Source organism: Cyprinodon variegatus, unplaced genomic scaffold (assembly GCF_000732505.1).
Source record: "Cyprinodon variegatus isolate N-32 unplaced genomic scaffold, C_variegatus-1.0 Scaffold57, whole genome shotgun sequence".
Lineage (NCBI taxonomy): Eukaryota > Metazoa > Chordata > Actinopteri > Cyprinodontiformes > Cyprinodontidae > Cyprinodon > Cyprinodon variegatus.
Window position 1 is genome coordinate 1,851,167 of NW_015150510.1, and position 19,645 is coordinate 1,870,811.

The window sequence follows — 19,645 nt, forward strand, 5'->3', positions numbered from 1 at the left end:
CGACCAAAGCCAACCACCAGTAGTAAACAATAATAAGAAGAAGCGAAGCAGCGTAGCCGGGTGTAGCAGAAAAAAATCAGTTTTTGTGGAGTTTTGTGTGGGTTTGGCGAGTGGGAAAGAACAGGAGTTGGAAGACGCGCCAGCAGCACTTTATAGGTCTGCTGTATGGGACCACTTTGCATTTAGAGTGACCTACGATGATGGCGGAAAGAAAGTTGTGGATGAAAGTGCAACAGTGTGCAACATTGTGCAACACGTTTATGCTAACAGCAACATGAGCAACATGACCAACATGTCAGGCTAACCCCGACTCCCACATACTCCGTCAGCGCTCCACTCCACCCCGCTACATCCCTGCAGCTTTTATCAAGTGGAGACAATTCATGTGGAATCGAGGCTTCAAAATGGAAGTGGAGGTTTCAGGCTTTCTGCTGGACAGCCAATGTAATTCAATATAACAGCTTCATTTTGACTTTATGCTTGAAACAGGGCGGTGCAGTCCAGCTGCTAGCCCCCCTCAGCAGAGATGGCTAATTAATTAGCCTTAACTGGATGAACTGCGTTCCAACAGTTCTTAGCTGCTGTTTTTCTTCACACAAGTCATACAAGCAGGCAGCTGGAAGCTTCATTCAGTGGTTTTCAGAGAGATTTTCTATTTGTTTCATAATTTATTTCAGCCGTGATCAGGGTGGTTAAGCCGCTCCTGCCCTAACAGTTGTTAACCTACACTAGACAAGGTCCAACAGTTATCAGCAGCTACCAAATCACAAACATAGGCTTCTTTCAGTCAGCGATTCAGAAAGAGTGTCACTCCAAGGCTTCCATAGCGGGTCTCACATGCTTGATGGGGAGGCATCAGTCTGTCGTTTGTAATTAATGTTGTGCACCACTAGATGGAAGTAAATCTTACACACCATCCCTTTAAACAATAAATAATCAGACGTAAAAAAGTTGCCCTAAAATGTTGTAAATCAAATTAATAAATGGTAAGTCCATTAAATGGATAAAATAAAAATATGTTGCAGACGATAATAGAACTAAAAAAGGAATAAAGATTTGAACTATGAAGCAGCAGGATAGAGGGTTAATAGAAATTCATAAAACTGATTAAAAACGTCAATAACTTTGACCAAAACAGTAAAATAATTAGTAACAGAAACGGATACAATTGGAAAACAGAAAAAACTGAACAAAAACTGCAGTATGGAAACATAAAGCACATGCAAGGCAACATGGCAGGAGCTCATGCTCAGTGCTGAGATGTCTGATGCTTCGGGGCCTTGAACTTCCCTCTCACTAGCTTTGAACCGAGAAAAATGTGTTTTTTAAGTTTTTTGTGGAACTGATGTCGAAATGTCTTTACAAAATCCTCTTTTGAGCTCCAACACACACTATAGGTGTATAGGAATTAAAGTGGTTCATAGAAACCTATCTGAGGGACTAAATCCTACGTCCTTATATTCATTAAGGTACGCAGCAGAGAGCTGAGGCTTCTGTCATGGATCATTCTAGGTCAGAGTGAACAAAAACAAAACACTATCAGCACCGGAAGTTTACTTTTGCAAACACTTCTCAGACAGACATCAAAGAAGTTTGCTCATCAATGCCTTCTTACACAAAAGCTCAGAGGAAATGTGGGTTTCTGACCTAGATTAGTAGCAATAAAACTTCCTCACATGTCTACCTATTATAGACACTTAAACAAAAACACAAGGTGTTTGGTGGAGAGAGTTTCCACTAAATAAATGTATGCTACGAGGAATTCAACAGGTGTAATCCATAAAAGGATTGATGACTGTAAAACATTTGGTGCTTTCCTGAAAAAAACATCACTAAAGACTTGATTTGAAGAGGACCTAAACGTAGAGATGGAAGTTGAAGTGGTTTCTTACAGATTTAATATCCAAAGTGTGTCTACAGAAGCAAAAAACAACAAACAATATACAGAATAATCAAAAGACATCAGGGAAAACACAAGAGGAGCCAAGTAATGGCAAGGAACCAGCAAACGGCAACTGAAAAGGAGATGCATACTGTATATGGGAGAGAGAAACAATGGGAGGACTAATTAGCAGATGAGAGACAGGTGTGGAAAGAAAAATCTGGAAGGGAGCAAAGAGGAGGCCGACTCAAGAGGGAAACAGAGGGTAAAAAAGAAATACATAAGAACTCAAATACAACCAGAAAACACAAAACGGAAATAAAAACAATAAAAATTCAAAATGAAAGCTTTAGCAGAACTAAAACCATGACAAAGTTTGAGGAAAAAACTTGATGTGGACAGAAAGATTCCCATTTGAATATATCAAAACAAACCAAACCTCATGGTCCAACAGCACTGACGGCCGGATGAAATTTCAGTTTAAGAGCGGATGATTCATCAGCTTTTAGGGAATTTAGATTGGTCAAAAATAAATAAAATTAGCCTGGAAAATCAATTAAAAGCTTCCAAAAGTTTAATTCAAAATGTTAAAAAGTTTGTTCTTAACTGCTGGGACTTCTTTTAATTATTGGAGTGTAAAATAAACCATTTCATGCAGATATCAGGTTGATAGAAATCTGTGCTGTCATGATGATGAAGCTCAAGTCATGGACAGCTTTTTCTGATTCATCAACACCTCGGCCCACAAATGTCCCTGCGTAAGAAGTCAAACACGACCTTTTCATGACTTAATCCTTGATGTACTGAGAAAGATGATTGTCTCAAGTCTCTGACTCCAAGCCAAGGTTTTGTCCTTCAGCTCTGAACTCTTTAAGGTCCTAAACTTGAAGCCCCTTTTTTTTAGATTTAGGGGTGTAATTAAAAATAGTTTTGCTGATGAAGATTCTCAGTCATCCAGGTCATAGTCATTCCGTAAAAGTTCAAAAAATCCCCTGGACTTGGTTTCCAATATTTGAAGACGTTTCGCCACCTCTCCAGGAAGCTTTCTCAATTCAAATGTCTGGATCCGCACTCAAACTCACTGCGGATCACTTGCATCACTCATACAAACTTACTTTCCAAAAGAAGATTTGCAATTTTTCCACTATGTCAGACTCACCACCGGTAAGTGAAAATGGGGACGAACATGTAGGATAGCCTTACGTAAACATATCACCAGAATGATTGACAATTAGGAGGACCACTTATTTTGACGATCCACCTGGAAATAGAACATCGTCCACTATACTTTTTACCACTATACCTAATACACTGTACCTATTTACCATTTTTAGGTAAACATGTTTCACCTGAAACATTTGGCCTAAAACGGTTTACTGTTGCCCTCTAAGGGTTGAAACGAGCTACTGCAGTTGACTTTTACCATTTGTAAAAACGTCTACATTAATGCCTTGTGTTCAGGTATAGTTGTGCATTCAACTTAAGCCAGAACTTGGAAGATGGAGTAACTTAATATCTGATATAAGTATTTGATTTTAATGCTTGTGGATGCTCATGTATGCTCACTACGGTACTAACAACCACAGTAATAAAACAACAAAACAAACAAACTAAAAACGTGATATTTTGACTTTCAAGAACTACGGTAACACATCATTACCTAAAGTTATTCTATGCAGAAACACATCACTGGTGGAGGTAGATGGAATAACAAGCTGCAACTGAAGTTTTTTAGGCAAGCTATGAGCGATGTAAACTTGCAATTGTAAAAAAAGCTGTGCTGCTCATGGCATGCACCAAAAAAGATGTTCTAAAAGAGCATTTGTCAAAGCCTCACCTGTCAGGATCGGCCTGTGTGATGTCGATGCGAGGCAGAGAGGCAATAGGCAGGCTTGTAGGTCTGGTTCGGGTCGCGGGATCATCCTCTGGTGTCAGCGGTCTGCCTCGGTCCCTCTCCTTTTCTGCCTGTCGCCAGGACAGCGGTGGCAACTGCAGGTTACCAGAAAACCGGCGGTGTACTTTGCACACCTCCACACTGAGGGTGCTGCTGCTGGAATATTGTCCAACAGGAATCTCTGGATTCTCCTACAGAAACACAAGATTATTTCAACTTCCACCTTTTCCAGCAATAATAGGAATTAAAATAATTAGATTAGAGTTTAATTAGAGGAGCTGATGGAACAAAAATGATACAGAATGCAATAAAAAGGGAAAAGTACATAAAGAGGCATCGGGGACGGTGGAGGACAATTTACCGAAGAAAAACAAATTGCTGCTTAGAGACTCAAAGCAGCATAAATATTTGGTCAGTAACAAAACAATCTGCCTTCCCCGTTCACAGCTGTGGCGACACTTATCCTTTATTGCTTTTCACCTCAGAAGAATAATGGCCTCTTTCATCCACTTGACACCTGAACTGCCAATTGACATCTTTATGAAGCAGCGGCGAAGATAAATCGTGTTTATAATGTAAGCGTTCAAGTAAGAGGCCCAAAGGGCTGCTGCTGGAACCATGGACTGTAAACAAGCCAAAGCAGCAGGGAAACAGGGGGGGGAGCTGGCACACCTCATTTCCTTCCACTTTATGTTCACCGCATGCAAGAGGAAATCAGACATGGGAAAAGGTTTCGTGAGGTGGAGGGTTGATGACGACAAACAGGGAGAGGGGAGGAATTCCGTTAGGGAGGGTAATGCAGGCAACAAATTGTTCATTTTTCACTGGTGCAGGAGAAAAGAGGATGAGGATGTGAGAACAACAGAATCTATCAGCTATCTGAGAGGTAGTCACAACTATTCCCCATCATGGACGCACTAATCAGGATTTACTTTATCCCCAATATCACCTTCAGTAATTTCAGTTTGCATTTACCAGATCAGTTTAATTAAAATATTACACCAAAGCTCTTGAAATCAATACCAGGTATGTGCCTGAAAACAAAGTAGCTTAAAGTGAAATAAAGTAACAGAATACATTTTACTGTTATTATTGTCCACATTACAATGGTTACCATTCCCCCTTCCAATAATTTTCATGATGGTAAAATATGGGTTTTACATGACAAAGGTAGATATTATTGTCAGGACTCCAGTCTGTGTGTTTGTCTTTTTGTGTTGTTCTCCCTTCCACCAGCAGGAGGCGCCTGGTTCTGGTCCGCCTCCTCACACACCTGCTGATGGTTTCCTCGTTAGCGGAGGGCTCTAAGCTGCTGACTGCCACTACCTCGACGCCAGAGTGTTTGCCAGTTTTGGGTACTCTAGCCAAGCTGGTTTTTACTGAGTAAGACTGAGTTCTTGTCTACCTGAATTTTAAATTCGTTTTTGTCTTTGCCTCTTGGTAGGAAGTCATCCTGCAAACTGGATCTTTTCAGACCTCTCCCTGAAGGAATCAACTGAGCCTCAAACCGAGCTGGGGATTCAAACAGGAGGTTTGGATAGGAAAAACTAAACCCACTTGAGGAGTTCTGAATAGAGAACATTGATAGACGAAAAAGAAATTTTAAAATCTTAAATGAGAAATGTTTACTTTTTTTGACATTGTTGGTCTAATTAATGCTCTAAGTGGGTTCCTCTGTCAACTGTTTTAGAGTCGTTATACTACAGTTAACGATTAATCGATTACTAAATTAGTTGACGACTATTTCAATAATCGATTAATCACGATTACTTGTTTCAGCCCTACAAATGATAATCTTTTTTTTTTTTTACATTTTCTGATTGTCTGGACTGCATTTCATCATACTTGTTCATAACTTAAATAACTTAGTTTAGTTAGCTTTTACTTTAACTATCTTTTGACCTTTAAGCCCATCTGCTTAACCGTGTCCTGGAATTGTTCTCTCCACCATCACTGCATGCATGTTTGGTATCAGGGATCCAAGCAAATTTCTGCTGTAGCCTTATCTAAGAGGAGCAGATTCTGCAAAATCTGGATGCAATAAGCTGTGTTTTCTTAGACAGAGAACTTTTAACAAATCAGTCTGATTTAATTGGACTGATTCTTTAAAGTGCCTTGAGTTGAGTTACGTTTCATTTAAATAAACTAAGCTGAGAATGAACTAAATCTAAGACCAGATTTTTACCTAGAATGAGCAAGGTTTAAAAACAAAAGTTTAAAGATCTATCTAACCTCTGTTTTTGCAAGAACAAATTGTAGCATTTGCATTGTCCTTTAAGCACTGGGATTATATTAAACTCTAACAGGCATTAAATAAAAAAAACAGATGGATTTCAATCTGAAAAGCTCACACGAAAAGAAAAGACAATTAGAAGAAATTTATTGATACAATTACTTGGTCTTTAGCGCTCAGACCTCGGCAGGAAACATAGGGCCGGATCTATCAAAGGTTTGCGTGTATTAAAACGTGAGCCATTTCACTGCGCACGCTAAAAAATGTACAAACTGATCTATCAACAGCGTGCTAAAAGGATTTGGTCTTTAAAACGTGCTAAATAGCGCCTCTGATCCATTTAGTACTTTTTCTGCAATGAATATGCAATATGGGGCGTTTACACGCAAAAGTGCGTCTTGTGGGAGGAGAACATGTAAATATATTAATTTAGCACTCGCAAAGTGATTTATCAAACTTGAACGCAATTTTGCTAACGGTATCTGACTCTATATTTAACACGTTTCAAAAGAAGGTGCAAATGGTCTGTATGCGTAATTGCGCACACATGGCAGCGGTTATTGTCGCAAGAAGGAGACATGGAAATAAAGCAAGGAGACGCAGAGAACGCATTTTTTCACTCCGTGTGAATATTTTTGGAATGAACGAGGAAACGATCATCAAAACATATCGTTTATCCAGCATTGCCATTTTGGAGCTGTTGGGGGAACTCCGAATGGATTTGGAGCCAGCCACAAGGAGGACCCACGCAATACCAGATATCACAAAACTCCTTGCAACATTGCACTTTTTTGCATCTGGGTCATTCCAGCGTACGGTTGCAGCGTGAGCTGGGATCTCCCAATCTCGTTTTTCAGATGTGCTGTCCGACGGGGTCAGGGTTCTCCCCCTGCGCCTGTGGAGCAACGTACCAAATGCTGCGGGGATCTCATCCACAGTCACAGGCCAATACAAAACACCTGTTTTTTTTTTTGTTTTTTTTTTACTGCAGCACATACCACCTTAGGGAATAAAGGTTGCCAATATATATATATATATATTTACTTATTTATTTTTTTTGTTGGGTGTCACTGTAAGATTTAAATTTCTTAATGCACTAGTTTGTACAGACTACAAACTACTTTGCCGCAAACCACAAAACGCGCAAAACCATCATTTAAATAGGGCGTCTCCAACAGTTTTGCACCTGCCACCAGTTACGCAATCGCTCTTGTTAAATCACCCGCAAACCATGGTTCAGCCCCTCGCGCAAAATTCCAGTTTGCGAGCGCAAATTACTGCACGCAAAATTGGATCTTGATAAATCCGGCCCATAGTGCTGAGTTTTGCATGAATAGATATGCATGAACAGGATTAAAGAAAAGTTTTCCCCCCAGACTTGAAACTGGTGGTGGAGTGGAGATAGAGTCGGTCAGTCTGTAGACTGCTGGTTAGCGAGACGGTCTGCTGAGCTTTATGGAGAGATCCTGTGGACTGCGTGAGATGATACTAGAGCTTCACTCAGGGAGCTGGAAGATGGAAGTCCAGTTTGGATAACACAGGTTGAGAGAACCTGTCCATGATGAGCAAGCATGAAGCGACAGTGGAAAGAAAAAACTCTCTGGCAGAACCATGCTCAACATGGTAGTCAACATGGTAGGTTGAAATGAGACCTGGAATGCAGTAGGATGAACTTTGGATGCCGATTGGCTTTCGTGGAGGTGTGGTTCAAAGCTGATTGGCTGCGCCGTAGGTGGATGTAGGCGAGCAATTAGTTTCTTCAGTTGAACTTCCGCCTAGGCTCCATTACTCAAATGCAGGGTGTAATATTCTACAATTGTTTATTCAGACTTGCATTATTTAAGCTGCAATGCCTTATGCTATTAGTGTTTAGGGAGTCAGGGTTAGCATGGTGCCAAATGTTTCTATGGTTAAGAAGTGAAATTAAAGACCACAGCTTCTGTTGAATAAAAGTCAAAAACAGTGAAAGAAGGGACCCACAGAAAAACATCAATTTGGCAGGAACACAAAATAGAGACTATAAGAGCAAAATGCTCTGACAGAATCAAATCATACACTGGTGGGGCTTGGAGTTTGTTTTTCCTGGCTGATTATCAGTGAGGACAGCCCTGTTCACTCCCTTGCCCTTTCTACTGAATGCAATTTGTCTGATTTATTGCCCCCATCTCTCCCAGACATACTGTGTCTGTAGCAGAGAATGAACATCCAGTCTGACAGAGTTCTACCTACTGATCTAAGCCTCTTGTCAAATGAAAGTTAAAAGCGGCCATCTTTTGTCAGTAATTTAGGGCTTTCGATGTTTCATTCCTATATTATTTAGTGATTCAATATTCTTAGCAGGCATCAAAAGAGGAAATTCTAATGTTCCATTGATCCCTCCATCCAAATTAAAATGGATTCATTTTCAGCGAAGAATTATATGTTATGCATAGCTGGGTAAGAGTATTCCTTTTTTGTTTTAAGTTTTATTTTGTAATAAAGACCTTTAATCTGTAACATATGCATCAGAACACTGACAAAGTGGGAGTTAAATAGGGAAAACAAGAAGACTAAAAGGAAGTTGAAGCAATTGCTGTGTGATAAAAGATTTTCTTGGCACAAAAAAAGGGCTGCTGATCTTTGGGGCACTTCCAGGAAGGCTTTTTAAAGTCACCCTTTATAAATGAGAAAAGGCGTACGATCGAACCATCACCATGTGGTGATGATGACACAACTCAGATTGAAATATTAACAGTGGAACCTTAATGAAAGTTGGAAGATGAACGCTCAGGAATGTTGTTTCTGTTAATTGATTTTAAAACTAATCATAAATGTCATCATCAAGCTGACAATCAGCAGGTGATTTGGTCTAATGAACAGCTCACTGCAGAGCCACCTGCAGGGAGGATAATCTAACCTGATCGCATCTGAGGGGAACAAATGCAATCTGTAGGATCCTGCTCATAATCCCAGTGTGCCTAAATCATCATCAGGCAGAAACCTATATAGAAGCACTATATGACCTTAATAACTGTAGAATTATATATATAAAAATACGAATAAACTACGGCTGAAACGATTAATTGGATTAATCATGATTAATCAATTTTTGATACAATTGTCAGCTAATTTAGTAATCAATTAACTGTTAAATGGAGTATAAAGACTCTCAAACATGCCTTTAGCTGACAGAGGAACCCCCTTAGAGCAGTAATTAGACCAAAATTGTAAAAAAAAAAATATAAACATTTTGTATATAAGATTAAAAAATAAGTTTTCTCCTGTCAATAAGCTCTGTCCAGAACTCCTCAACTAAGTTTCACCTAGTTTCATTTCCTAAAAAATCCTTTTTAAGAAACCTTTTGTCAGGATTCCTGTCTGTGTTTTTTCTGTGTTTGTCTCCCTTCCTCCACCAGGAGGCGCCTGGTTCTGGTCCGCCCCTCTACACACCTGCTGTGAGTTACCTCATTAACAGAGTGTTCTTAAGCTGCTGATTGCCACTACCTCGACGCCAGAGTGTTTGCCAGTTTTGGGTACTCTAGCCAAGCTGAGTTTTGCTGAGTCAAACTGAGTTCTTGTCAACCTGAGTTTTAACCTTGTTTTTTTGTCTTTGCCTCTCGGCAGGAAGTCATCCTGCAAACTGGATGTTTGGGACCTTCTCTCCCTGGAGGGATCGTTTGAGCTTCACACTGAGCAAGGGATTCATCTCCACTACGACCCATTCAAGTACCGCAGGAAATCTGAGTGGCAGTCAGCTTCTCCGTTCGCCTACTTACAACCGCATTCTGGGTAAACCCTGTCCGCCCTCCACCGAATCAGACAAACACTGAAACTTCCGCACACAGACTGGAGTCTAAGAGTCAGCTACTTCTCTGGAAACATGAGTTATCTACCAAATTCTCCTCTTCAAGTTCGAGATTCAAGATTCCTACTGAGCCTGAACTAACCGCAGTGTCTTCCCCTCACCTTTCAGTTCCGGTTGAGCAGTGTTCAGAGCAACACTGGATTCTTCAGAAACTCCTAAATAAACCTGTTAAACCTTTCCCCTGGTCTCTCTGAATTGGTCTCTCTGCATGTGGGTCCGAGCTCTTGATAAAATCATGACACCTTTGGCTATCTGGCCATTTTGCTTTATCGGAGAAATAATCAGCAGATTAATAAATATGAATAATAATCCTTAGTTGCTGTCCTAGATCAAACTAAAAATGGATTTCAAGAATGAGAAAAAAAAATCATTTTTAGGATTCAAGTGTTCTGTTTATTAATATATGCCTTGGTATAAATGTTTGGAGGAGTAGAGGGAGGCAAGTGGCAGCAGGGTCACTTTCATCATCAGGTTCTGGCTTGTCCTCTGAGCTCCATTTGAAAGATTTGGAATGAAATCATCTGGCTTTTCTGCTTAGTGATAAACACGAGTGACATAGAGTAGAAACAGACGGGCCTCTCTGTCAGCCTTTTGTCTTTTTTTTCTTTCTATCTATACTTCCAATCAGTCTCTGAATGTTTCCATAAAGCAGTGTCTGCTCATATCATGGTTATTCTGAGGTCTGGATGCTGTGAGTTAGCTCCAACAAAAACATTATTCCCCGTCCAAAACTGTGAATGTACACACATACACACAGGGCACGCTGTCCCTCTCTGCAGCGTGTCCTGCTGAATACCGGTCTGTTGTGAATGGTACTGTCATCTGTTAATGAGTCAGAAGCCACCTTCTGGACACGTTGTGCCGCACTGCCGCTGTGTTTTCCTGCTAAACTGCATTGAGTCTGTACTTAGGGGCAAACTGGGAGGGGTGGGGATGTAAAACATTTTTAGAAGGTGTCCCTACAGGGCTGGGTGGGGGGATAAAATGCAGAGTCTAAAGTGGGAGAAAACCATAGCTGTAGAGTTTCAAAAATATACAAAGACAGAAAAGATATCTGTGTGGAAAATTCGGCACTTACCTCGCCTCCATGGGCACTTCTGCTTTTCTTCATCATGAGGAATTCTTAATCTGACCCACTTTGTCCGCTCTTCTCTCCAGAAATGAAACTCTTTCCAGCTCTGAACAGCTTCAACAGCACTGCAAACAGCAGACAGATGGGAACAAGGTTACAAAGTCTGTCTGCTTCAATGTTTAGGGGTGTGAGGCTATTTTTGTCACATGGGAAAATGTATATATAAGTTCGTAAAAAACACAACTAAAATGTCGTTAAAAACTTCTACCCTATTTGTCTCTTATTTCAGAATGGTAATATAATAAAAATTTATCACAAAAGAATGAAAACGAGAATTTCAGTACGCAAGATGAACTAAAAAGGAGATTTTTAAGCAGAAATGTCAGGCGTTTAAAAAACAGATTGATCTGGGTTGGGGGGTCTCCTTACAGATATATAGGAAGGCCATCAGCTATAATTAGTTGATGATTATTTCAATAATAGATTAAACAGGATTAATTAAGTTAATTCTTTTAGCCTTAGTGAGTATAAGAAAAGCTTCTCATAATTTAATTCAAAGTTCTCATCCCAGACCCGTATAAAGATCTGTTTGGAAAAGAAAGAAAAAGGTAAACATTAATGTAAAGCTCCACTCACAAACACCTTATTAACCAGCAGAAAGAAGCTAAGGGTGCACCTTCTTCTTCAACTGAATAATGTAAAGTTTTCTATTTTATTTAACAGTAACAAGTGCACCAAATATAAGGTGCACCTTAGTCTTTCTTCTGCTGTGTAATACCAGCCGTTAAACACCCAAACTATACATCTAATGTAAATGATTTAACCGTTAATTATTAATATATGTAAATAATATTTAACACTACCACATGCATAAACTTAAGTGTAGCATGCGAGCATGATCCTTATGCACGTTTGGTGTATTTTCTTCTTTGCTGCAGGAACAAGTAAGGAACTGAGATATGCATACGTTATGCTGATTAGCTGAGGAGCTGTCGTGTGGGTGGGTGTTCAGGATGCCTTCAACTCAGACAGAGGAGAGACAATGGTAAGAAGCCAGTGATTCAATGGCAATGTTTCTAAAGAATAGCTTTTTGAGATAAAAGCTAAATACTGGTGTGATTTGCTCATTATGTGCAGAACGAAGACTTTATATATGTCAGTTAGAGGCAGCAACAACGAATGACAGCTTCTGCCTTCTACCTTTATCAACACACATTCTTTACTTTCTCATAGTCAGACTGAATTCACTTGCATGGTTTACATTGGGTTAGTTTTTTTATTTCCACCCAACTGGGATTATAGAGTACTGCTGTTTTTTTTGTTGTTGTTTATTTTCAGGAATACTGTAACCCCTAAGTAGCAATGTATATTTTATTTTTCCAAAATGCTTAAAAGCATTATTTTTTGGCTTTATATTTAGTTTACAGCCAGGTGAAGGTTGTTAACCTGCAAAAGTATAATGTTCTGATGCAAGGGTCAACATTTTCCAGGCCAAGGACCCCCAAATTGATGGCGAGATGGAGCGGGGATCATGTATTATATTGAACTTGTCAGGAATCCAGTTTGTGTGGTCTGTTTTTGTGTTTCCTTTCCTCCTCTGCCAGGTGGTGCCCTGTCCTCATTGGGCCTCCCTGCACACCTGCAGCTCATTGCCTCATTACCCGTGGAGTGTTCTTAAGCTGCTGACTGCCACTATCTCAACGCCAGAGTGTTTGCCAGCTTGTAGTACTCTAGCCATGCTTAGTTTAGCAGAGTCTAACCTGAGTCTTTGTTTTTGCCCGTTTGGGGTACTCTAGCCAAGCTGAGTTTGCTGAGTCAAACTGAGTTTCTTGTTTACCTGAGTGTTAATCTTGCCGTTTTTTGTATTTGCCTTTCGTCAGGAAGTCATCCTGCAAACTAATGTTTCGGACCTTCCCTCCCCTGGAAGGATCTTCTGGGAACCAAACTGAGCTAAGGATTCAAGTTTATTGTTTGGATCAACCTTTTCCCCCAAGGATTGTCTGGGGCTTCTCTCTGAGCAGGGGATTCATCTCCACAATAAACCGTTCAAGGACCGCAGGAAATCTAAGTGGCAGTCAGCTTCTCCGTTCACCAAGGAACAACCGCAGTCTGAGTAAACCTCGTCCGCCCACCATCAAACAAGACAATCACTGGAACATCTCACACAGACTGGATTCAATAAAGGACACCTTTTCTGGAAACGTGAGTCTGCAACCTATTCCTCCTCTTCAAGTCAAAGAATCTAACTTCACACTGAGCCTGAACTAACCGCAGTGTCTTCCCCTCACGCAAAAGTATTGCTGATCTCGCAAAAGTATTGTGGGATCTCGCAAAAGTTCTTTTTTTCCCCTCCATGTCCCTTTAGGGGCTCCGTACTTTACTGATAATTATGTTGTCTTTTTGACTGATCATTTAACTTATTAAAAGGGAAGTTGCATTCAACATTTGGATAATAAGATAGGCTTTAAATCATTTCTACATAGTTACTTTGACTAGTAAATAGTTAACTTGAATTGAGCAGTAACTGAGTAAATAACTTTGTTACTTTTTTGTAGAAGCAATTATTAAGAATAAATAGTTAATTTTCTAAAGTAACAATTCCAAGCATTGATTTCCACCACCAGATATCACAAAGTCTTAGTAAGATTAGGAATCAATAAGGGTGGGATTTCCTTTTCTATTTTCTATGTCTTTTCATTTGTCTAACAGAGCTCTGGGTGAAAAAAGAATAAAGACAAAGAAAAGAAGGGTTAGAAGAGAGGAGGAGAAAAAGTTTCTTTGCAAGCTGTTCACTGTTATTTCTTTTTTAGCAGGTGATATGCAGCAATTTGCATCAAAATGACAAAATCATCAAGAAAGAAAATCTCTGCAGTAGCATCATGTCTTTAATTGACACAGCCACACAGTTTGGAGTGGATATTTACGCATCCCACAGGAGGAAAAGTGCTGATTCAAATGCTGTTAATTTTAAATTATCTGTATTAAAGTAAACCTGAACCTTTAAAAAAAAATTAAAAAAATACAAAATAATGCACAAAATAGATAGGACATAGAAGTTAACCATGTTAATTTTCTCCTAGTGTAACTATCCCATGTCAGAGAGCATGGTCTTAGTAGCTTAAGGTCTTATGTCAATTGGTCAGCTGGCTTTGGATGCAACAACTGTAACCTCATAAATTATAGAACGACCACAGTTAGCGGAAAATGACCACGAGGCAGACATGAGTGACTAATCAATGTGACGGAAACATATCAATGTTTCCATGTCCCTATCGATCCCAGCTGAGTTCCACCCACACTAGCCCCACGCTGTAGGCCCTGTGCCCTTTTGTTAATGTCAATAACGGACCTTTTTTCCCACTCCAATTGGAGCTGTTTAAAACTAAAAGATCACTGATCTCCTGGAAACTAAATAACTTTGACTTTAGCCTTGAAAACAAACTGCCAAGCATTTCATTTCCTGCTTTCGTAAGAAGCAGGAAAGCAGGAGCTAACAATAGGATGAAATTTGACACAAAAGCTGAGATGTTAACCAATCAGTCAGGATTTTTTTTTTATTATTAGCATCGGAGACTTTTTAAGGTCATTAACCAGAAAAGAGCTTCAACCACAGCAGCTGTGAGATCTTCTAAATATCCTCCAGCCTGGATAAAAATGTCACAAAAGTAGTAAAAATTTGGAAAGGCAGACAGGATTTAAAATAGCTATAACAGGGTTCCTACAGCATACTGTAAGGCAAGTTAAATTCAAGACTTTTTAAGACTTTTTAATGCCACTTGAAATAAAAATTTGAAATAAAAATTTAACACTGGAACAACAGCATACAGACTGGAGTCAAAGATTCCACAACTTCTCTGGAAACGTGAGTCAGCAACCAAATCCTCTTCTCCGAAGTTCACGAATCAAATTTCCCACTGAGCCTGAACTAATCGCTGTGTCTTACCCTCACTTTTCAGTTCGGTTGAGCAGTGTTCAGAGCAACACTTCACTCTGCATTATCTCTTCAATAAAACTGTTAAACATTTTCCCCTGGTCTCTCTGATTTGGTTCCTCTGCATGTGGGTCCGAGCTCTTGATAAAATCATGACAGGAATAAAGAACTTATTGCAGCACACTTCCAGATAACTGATCTCTGATTATGTTACATAAATGTTGATTTAGCTTTTTATGGTAAGCAAACATCCTGGAAAGGGTTTTATAATCCAGATTAAATTACTCAATCAACTATAGATTGTGGACTGTGACGTGTGTACAGTTGAGTATGCTCAGTTTTGATGGGGGAGGGGGAAGATGAGGTACAGCTATATTTATCGATTTAGGTAGGATGCTTTCAGAAAGAAAAAGAAAAACCCTGAGAACATTTGGCTCAGTTCATGTTTAATGATTAGTGAAGCAATCCAGGGAGTCATGGATTCTTGGATTATGACAGCGTTCAATAGTTGGAAGCTACTTCAGTTGGTTTTATCCCTCTCTGTAATGAGTCAGAAATGAAAGCTGATTTGAAGACAGAAAACTGATCCATCTCTAAAGCAGCAAAGCAAACTCAGCCTGAAAAGCCTTCACCGTTGTTCAGCTCATTGATTGACAGCATAAGGTCATTAAATCTTCCTTCTTGTATATAAATATATATATTGTCTAGAGTATGTATACAAGTATGTAATTACTTACTTTTTAAAAATGTACATTTCTGAAAACATTTTAAAGTAATTTACATGCATAAGTAAAATTTTTATCCTTTCAGACCACATTGTGTGTAGATATTTCTCTATTATTTATCTAGAATATAACAACCAAGTAAAGTATATATGTTATTCAGCCATATCTTTGAAAATAAAGTAAAAAATCAAAAATATAGATGAACAACAACACTGACTATATAGGGTTCATTTTTGTTTGTGGTCTGTTAATGAAAAAGGACCAGATATTTGTTTCCTCTTTTTGGATTCGGTCTTTCTATAAACTCCAACTGAAAAAATATTGTTGACTCCAATCATGTCCCTTATCCTCACTACAGTTCACCAATCGATACAGTTTGCTTATATCAATATTATAGTGATTTACATTATTACAGAGTCTAAAAGATTACATTCTGAGAGCGACAGTGCCTCTGGTCAAGTCTCCCACATCCACTTAGTCAAATTGCTGCCCTCTAAATTATTTGGATGGAGGCCATATTATATTCATTACAGTAAATGGTCTGCCTGCTGAACGAGCAATGCTTTAAACCATAGAAAATAATATTAATAATATTAATAATAATACAATAATGCATGGGGGGAACCAGTGCTGGGATATTAATGTCTATGAAAGTTCGGATTTGCAGTATTTTGACAATACATATGTATAGGAATATAAAGTATACATGAACTATAAATCAATCGATTGATGATAATTGTGTATTTGTGTTAATGTTAATTATAGACAGGCAAATATAAAGGATTTGGTGATGCAGTTGACTTTTTGTACAGTTTTTGGGACTCTTTCCAACCCATCAGCCAGAACCGAAAGTTGATGTATGTCCTGCATTTAAAAGGAGAATCAATGGGATTCAAATGAATAAAAAAGCATTATAAAACTAAAATATAAATACATAGGTAATACTGAAATAAATGTATGGATGCAGATTTTAAGGTTGAAATAAATTACCCATCAGGTTGTGTTTCGAGTCCTAGAAATCCTCCTTCGTGTCTGCCACTTTGCAATGCTTCACCTGTGTGTCTTTCACGGCTGTCTGCTCTGCTAGCAGCTCAAACAGAGCTGCACTCTAAACCTGTGCTCTGCTATCTGATGACAACTGACACTCTTCGTGTTCGTCTTTGTTCTGATAGTAACTGAACTTTATCTGTGGAAGCATCAGATGCTTCATGCAGTCTGTGTTGTCAGGCTCTTTGAAGCAGTCACTTTAGAGGCTGAGATTCCCTTTTTACATCATAAAATAGTACAACAAAATCACAAAACATTCCAGAAGTGCTTTCTTTGGAGAGATTTTAACCGTATTTCTAAGCAATTGCTCATTTCATTGGTGTGACATTTATTTCACTGTTATTATGTATGGATTTGTAATGAGAAAGGAATGCCACAAGCACCTTAAAAGTTTGAATTCAGAAAATTGGACAAGTTAAGATCCAAGTGATATGCATAATTAAATTCACTTAGATGTATTCACAAACATCAACATCATTAGCTAATTGTTGACACACAAAGGGTCTATACAAATCTATTAAAACTTTTCAAGACAGCCTTCCACCATAAGCAAAATGTTTTCCAAATCAACATCTTCTCACATTTATGTCTAGTTACCCTATCTAAGAAGGACCTGAGTTTACTTTGAGAGAAAATATTAAGACAGACTGTCAATAAATCTGCATATTCTGAGAGACAGCTTTCAGACACCAGTGTACAAGAGGTTGCAGCTATGTTTTTTTTTCTTTTTTTTTTCTTAGAGATATGATTTAGTGCTTTCTCCGTTTTGCCTTCCCTACAAAATGGCACAAATCTGATGACTGTCTGCAGATATAATAGTTCTTCCTGGGAACGATTTTGGAAGCTGAGGTTTTAACTGGGACTTATTTTGCCCAGCTCTTACCTAATAACAGAAACGTAAGATTCCTTTCACAATAAAAGCATCAGGGATGATGCAAAATTGTTAGACAGAATCAGGGATGTCCTGATTGGATATCAACATCGGATATTGTTCAATTAATAGCCAAAAAACTAACATAGGATTTTATCGGCTCATTAACTCATTGGTTAATTTGACATGGGTCAGTTGTTTTCAAACCTTTTGTTGTTGACATTTGTTCCCTGTTTTAGTAATGTTACTTGATTAAGCCTTTTCTTACATTCTACAGTATAAAATAATTAATAAAAGCCAGTGTGATTCATGCTAATATCGTATCGGGATCATATCGTAAAAGAAAAAGTTTTAATGAGACACCCCTGAATAAAATTCATATTAATACATATTCCCCTCAGCAGTGGGAGCGATTTATAGATCTTTTAGTACCATTAAGGTACATTTACTCATCAACAGGATGATTAATGAGGCTAGACATTTACAAGAAACAGCTTTAAAACAGTTTAACTGATATAATGTTAATGTGATAATAAGGTTCACAGGAAAAACTATGAAAATGTTCAGCAGATAAAATTAAAAGCAGATATTAATGTCACGATTACTTCTTGTAAATTAAACTATATTTTTTATCAGTTTAACAATCAAGCAATTGATTTACTCAAGAATGAGACAAAATTTACTCTATATGTAATATTATAGTTTTTCATTCTCAGAGGCTTTAAGGAATATAATTAGTATTATGCAGAATTACATTTTAAGCTTTGCACTATAACTTCCTGTCTGAACAAAAAATTGGGATGTTCAATATAAATTTTACAGTGAAATTATAAAATAAATGAAGTTTCCTCTTTTTACAGTTATTAGATCACCTTTAAGTACCAATACCTGAAGGTGATCTAATAAGTGCCTGTGATATCTAAGACATCAAAAGCATTTTACTAAATATTTCCTGGTTATTTTTAGACTATTTAAAGTCTCTCAGCATTTCAGTTGTTATTGCACCTCTGTCAATATGAGGTTGCAGTATGATTGTGCCAAATGTGTCACAGTGAAACAAATTAGTTTATTTATGTGCATTAAAATATAGAGAGACGGCTAGAGCAGATCCCTTCTGCCTACAGCTCTAAACATTAACATAACTCAACAGAAATGCTCATACATTAAAAACCCTAAATATTTAAACTTCTTAAGCTTTCTCAGTGGTCCCAGCACTGATAAAACTGACAAAGCTAAAGACATTTTGTTTGGAGCAGCTTTATCCGATTAAACTGCACTCTAGGCCAGCGGAAAGGCCTCTAAAAAGCCATTTATGTCAATACTACGGCAGATCACCTTTACACATACAAACAGGGAAAAAAATGATTAAACTAATTTAAAAAGTAATAAATAAATTGGCCTAACTTACCAAGCGTCCACTAATGTCAGAAAAAATAGATTTTTATTCAGTGTGTGTCCTCATACTCCCTTCCTCTTTTATTGCCAAAAAATGGGAAGTAAGCAAAAATGTCATAAGACACAACAGCTGCAGACAGCAGCAATTCCTGTTTGAATGGTGGTCAAACTTTAGGAACAGCAACTTCCTGCCTTTTTTAAAATAATTTTATATTCTGTTTCTTGCCTATTTCAAAACAGTATTTGTGAATAAAAGCACTTTCCAATCTGTGGATTTATTCAACAGCCCTTAAGGGTCTGCACTTTCATTCAAAAAAACAGCACCATTTACACCATTCTCTATTTTTTCTGCTAAGGCATTATAATGTAATAGTACAATTTAATTCAAAGCAAGTGTTTTTTTTTCTTTTTTCAAATTGATGCTTTAATATGTTTTAAATGGACAGCAGCTGCTTAGAGGAAGATATTGCCTTACGTGTAAGATGTGCTTTGGACAGTGTCCACCAGAGGAGGCAACTAATGAGATTTGCAGGATTGTCAGTATTTTCAAAATTCAAAGGAAGGTTTATGATGTCTTAAATCAACAAACTACCTTTTGCATCAATTCCCAGAGTGTTTCAGTGCTGATGGGTTTTATTAGTTTTAAGAGAAAGGTAGGAATGTAAACAAGTAATTGACTTACAATTAAAGCTACAGTGTGTAACTTTTAGCGACATCTAGTGGTCAGACTGCAGACTGCAGCAACATGAAC

The 19,645-nt window shown here is 38.3% G+C and overlaps 1 protein-coding gene across 1 annotated transcript in view; it reads right to left on the minus strand.

Moving 5' to 3' along the window:
- The window catches only part of LOC107082622 (cAMP-specific 3',5'-cyclic phosphodiesterase 4B-like), a 93,343-nt gene that overhangs the window by 59,292 nt on the left and 14,406 nt on the right, over window positions 1-19,645 (minus strand). The window contains exons 2-3 of the mRNA XM_015371396.1: window positions 10,932-11,050; window positions 3,720-3,967 (exon numbers count right to left, since the gene is read on the minus strand). Of these exons, the coding sequence (XP_015226882.1) occupies window positions 3,720-3,967; window positions 10,932-10,967 (284 nt within the window). The 5' untranslated portion in view covers window positions 10,968-11,050. The remainder of the gene's footprint in view (window positions 1-3,719; window positions 3,968-10,931; window positions 11,051-19,645) is intronic.